General features: G+C 40.9%; 1 protein-coding gene across 1 annotated transcript; it reads left to right on the plus strand.

The window, feature by feature from the left end:
- Window positions 1-3,531: 3,531 nt before the first annotated feature.
- LOC140948193 (uncharacterized) lies at window positions 3,532-5,325 on the plus strand. The gene has a single exon (XM_073397415.1). It carries the CDS (start codon window positions 3,532-3,534, stop codon window positions 5,323-5,325), a length of 1,794 nt encoding a protein of 597 aa, XP_073253516.1.
- Window positions 5,326-5,609: the final 284 nt, after the last annotated feature.

Raw genomic sequence — 5,609 nt, forward strand, 5'->3', positions numbered from 1 at the left:
AATTTGAGCCAGTGGTAAAGTTTTTTTTTCAGCCAGTGAAATTAGCCGGCAGCCAGCTCTTAGGAATGTCAGAGTATGTGTTGTAGATTATTATTATTTATTATCCAATAGCCCAGGGCTAGTGGATTTTGCTATTGCGCTAGTGATTTTTGTTCTTAACTTGCCCGACGGGCAAGTACTGTTTTTTGGGTAAATTCAAATTACAGAAGGATTGTAATCAATCCTGCTAATCAAAACGGGTTTTAGGGCTAGTTGAAATGACTTGTGGGCGAGTACATGCTAGCTACAACTTGTCCGAATGGCAGGCTGTAAAACTGACTTTCTTTGCACCCTGTATGAGGCACTATGAGGATAAACAAGGGTCCTGGAATGATTTTTAAAATATTTAAACTTAATCTAGCTGCTAAATTACAATGTCTACGGTGAAACAATCCTTGATGCGACCATCCAGAAGCCATGGAACTCTTGTGAGGCCTCCGCACCTTCTCGACGCCATCTTTGAACTTTGGTGACAGTTGAGAAAATTTTGGCGCGTGAAGAACTTCGTTCGCACTAGAAATGGCTCCTTGTTGACAGAATTTTTGTGCAAACAAACAAAACTTTGCTTAGTGCGCACAGGGCCTAAGCTTTTTCAACCTTACTTTTTTTTTCGCGGGATCTAGAGGTTTGTCAGGTTGATGTAACATTCACATGCGTCTGTAAGCAGCTTTAAGTTCATTTTCGTTTGCCTGAAATGCAATAAAAATTAATGCACTTTACATGACTGATCAAATATTCCTCTTTTTCTGTCGCTCTGAAAGACTATTTTACCTCTTTTCTGACGTTCAAGACAGCGCAATAATCTACTTCGACCTCTTCTGATTTCGCCATTTTAAATTTTACCGCTGGAAAATCGCCGGCATATGATTTATCGGTAGGTACTTCATATATGATTATTATTATGTACCGTAATATACTTATTATTATATTACTGTACTTTATACAACACCATATATACCCCTAATCAACACCATATACTCCTATACATCACCATACACCCTATATATCACCATATACTCCTATACAATACCATATACCCCTATATACCCCTACACAACACCATATACCCCCGTATACCCCTATACATCACCATATACCCCTATATACCCCTATACAACACCATATACCCCTATATACCCCTATACAACACCATATACCCCTATATACCCCTATACAACACCATATACCCCTATACAACACCATACACCCCCTTACATAACCATACACCACCTATACATCACCATACACCCTATACATCACCATATACCCCTATATACCCCTATACAACACCATATACCCGTATATACCCCTATACAACACCATATACCCCTATATACCCCTATACAACACCATATACCCCTATACAACACCATACACCCCCTTACATAACCATACACCACCTATACATCACCATACACCCTATACATCACCATATACCCCTATATACCCCTATACAACACCATATACCCCTATATACCCCTATACAACACCATACACCCCCATACATAACCATACACCACCTATACATCACCATACACCCCTACACATCACCATATACCCCTATACAACACCATACATCCCTGCACATCACCATACACCCCTACATATCACCATACACCCCCATACATAACCATACACCCCTATACATCACCATACACCCCTATACATCACCATACATCCCTATACATCACAATACACCCCTATACATCACCATACATTCCTATACATTCCCATACACTACTATACATCACCATACACCCCTACACATCACCATACATCCCTATACATCACCATACATCCCTATACATCACCATACACCCCCATACATAACCATACACACCCATACATAACCAAACACCCCTATACATCACCATACACCCCTGTACATCACCATACATCCCTATACATCACCATACACCCCTATACATCACCATACATTCCTATACATCACCATACACCCCTACACATTACCATACACCCCTACACATCACCATACACCCCTACACATCACCATAAATCCCTATACATCACCATACACCCCTATACATCACAATACACCCTTATACATCACCATACATCCCTATACATTCCCATACACTACTATACATCACCATACACCCCTACACATAACCGTACACCCCTATACATCACCATACATCCCTATACATCACCATACACCCTTATGCATCACCATACATCACTATACATTCCCATACACTACTATACATCACCATACACCCCTACACATCAACATACATCCCTATACATCACCATATACCCCTATACATCACCATACACCTCCATACATAACCATATACCCCTATACATCACCATATATTCCTATACAACACCATGCCCCTATACATCACCATACACCTCCATACATAACCATACACCCCTATACATCACCATACACCTCCATGCATAACCATACAACCCTATACATCCCCATACACCCCTATAAATCACCATACACCCCTATACATTCCCATACACTCCTATACATCACCATACACCCCTATACATTCCCATACACCCCTATACATCACCATACACCCCTATACATCACCATACACCTCCATACATAACCATACACCCCTATACATCACCAAACACCTCCATGCATAACCATACACCCCTATACATCACCACACACCCCTATACATCACCATACACCTCCATGCATAACCATACACCCCTATACATCCCCATACACCCCTATAAATCACCATACACCCCTATACATTCCCATACACTGCTATACATCACCATACACCCCTATACATTCCCATACACCCTTATACATCACCATACACCCCTATACATCACCATACACCCCTATACATAACCATACACTCCATACATAACCATACACCCCTATACATCACCATACACCTCCATACATAACCATACACCTCCATACATCATCATACACCCCTATACATCACCATACACTCCTATACATCACCATACACCCCTATACATTCCCATACACCCCTATACATCACCATACACCCCTATACATCACCATACACCTCCATACATAACCATACACCCCTATACATCACCATACACCTCTATGCATAACCATACACCCCTATACATCACCATACATCCCTATACATCACCATACACCTCCATGCATAACCATACACCCCTATACATCCCCATACACCCCTATAAATCACCATACACCCCTATACATTCCCATACACTCCTATACATCACCATACACCCCAATACATTCCCATACACCCTTATACATCACCATACACCCCTATACATCACCATACACCCCTATACATCACCATACACCTCCATACATAACCATACACCTCCATACATAACCATACACCCCTATACATAACCATACACTACATACATAACCATACACCCCTATACATCACCATACACCTCCATACATAACCATACACCTCCATACATCACCATACACCCCTATACATCACCATACACCCCTATACATCACCATACATGCGTAATAAAGCGGACAGCAAAGAGTTATCTGTAAAGGAGTTTGAGAGTATTCCTTTCATTGCCTATCCAAGGAACGATAAACTAATGGATTTTTTTCTCATGCAGTTTGAGCGGAACAAAAAACGTTATGAGAATAACATGCAGAAACACACAGGGGAGATTCTGTCCTGTGACCACACCCTTAGAACGAGTAAACATATCGGGGTAACCCGCGACGACGGCAAGTTTGTAGGCCAGTTTAAAAACGTCTTCTTGGGGGTGAACGAAAACGGAGAAGTTATGATGTGGAAGTTTACGAAGACGACTTCTTCGTCCGAAATTATCGACTCACTTAAAGAACTGAAAGAGAGGCTTGATAAGGCAAGCACTAACTTCAAAATGATAATAGTGGATGACTGTTGCCACGTGATGAACCTATATGGACAAATATTCCCGGGGATAAAGGTTCGGCTAGACTTACTTCACGCGTGTATGAGAGTTGTACAAACGGTACCCAAAAACGAAGATTACAGTAAACAATTTGCTAATCAATTTTCTTTAATTTTCCGTCAAAATGGAGACCTTGGTAACGAGAGAACAATGAGCACACCTTGTCCTGATGAAATAGAATCAAATCTTGAACGTCTTCTATTTGTTTGGAGAGAAAAGCTGAAAACGGAAACCCTCCTTCAAATTGAAAATTTGCGCAAGCATATAAAGAAAGGATGTCTCTCGGAAATACCTGTTGGATGTGGGACTGAAATAAATGAGCGACTTCACAGACATCTTAACCGATCATTACTGTGCGGAGTATCCAAAATTGGACCTGAGTTGGCGGTAGCGGTAATGGCGTGTACCTTGTATGCATGGAATTGCAAACGAAGAATAAAAACAACACTCAATAAGAGAACAATTCCGATCACGCCAATTGAATTAGAGCCTTTAGAGTCTTTAAACCAAGCGACCCCTTATCTTCAGTCTCACATGACGGCTGTGGATTCTACGTCAACGTCATTACCCGGTTCAATATCTGGAACTGTCTCTAAAAATAGCAGTAAGGCTAGTAGAATGCCAGGGACATCATCCGTTTTCGTCACAGTTAAGACTGTGGAAGAACTGGAAAACGATTCCGTCTTGAACTACATTTTGGAACGAGCGCTGCACATACAAGAATTTATCGCCAGTTGGACAACAAAATGTAACAACAAAACAATAGATTTGATTGGTCTTCTCTGGAAGATAGACTTACCGGCAGCTAACCTTTATGAACAGGAGTCAAAGTTAAACGTTATGGAATTAAATTTGACCCCACAGCACAAAGATAACCTGTTAAGAAATCTCACAGGATTTAATCTTCAGTTGGACCCAATTAACAAAGACGGAAACTGCTTCTTCAGAGCAACAGCCCGGCAGCTACAAAAACACTTGCAACGTTCGGATTTACAAAATCTACAGCATATTTCCTCACTGGGGCTTGGAATCAACGAGGAACGTGACACAGAAAACCTGAGACTACTTTTCGTGCGTGAAGTCACTGAAAATCTCGATGAATACAGGGAGTGGATGTCCTGTTCGTCAAATGTACGGGAAATTGAACGTTTTAAAACTGATGGCCATTTCGCAAGTGACATTGGCGACATCTGTGCTAAGGCATGTGCTAATCTCCTCCGTGTCCCGATAATTGTAATCACAGCTTTGCCTAATGTCCCATCCATTCAATTTTTACCAAAACATTTCATCACTGCTGTACCTATGTATCTGGCGTACGACCATTCAGGTCCAGGGCATTATGACGCTACAAAAGGTAAATAAGCATGCATAAGGCATTAAGACGGAATCCACTAGGAAATTGAGTAATTTTAATTTTCAGTGTTTTGTTTAAGTGTAGCACGTTTGCTTGGATGATTTTGTTATTGGCATTTGTACGTTTTCCTGCCCGTGTGTGTGCAAGGTCTTTTAAATAAGCGAATAAATATATAAAGAAATAAATAATGATTTAGAGGTAACACATCCGCAAAGTGGTTCTTCTTCTACCTGATTCCTGATCTAATTGGGATTTGGAAATGCTACCGGCAAAAAAAAACTCTCGGAGCAAA

The sequence above is a fragment of the Porites lutea genome, chromosome 9 (assembly GCF_958299795.1).
Source record: "Porites lutea chromosome 9, jaPorLute2.1, whole genome shotgun sequence".
Classification (NCBI taxonomy): Eukaryota; Metazoa; Cnidaria; class Anthozoa; order Scleractinia; family Poritidae; genus Porites; species Porites lutea.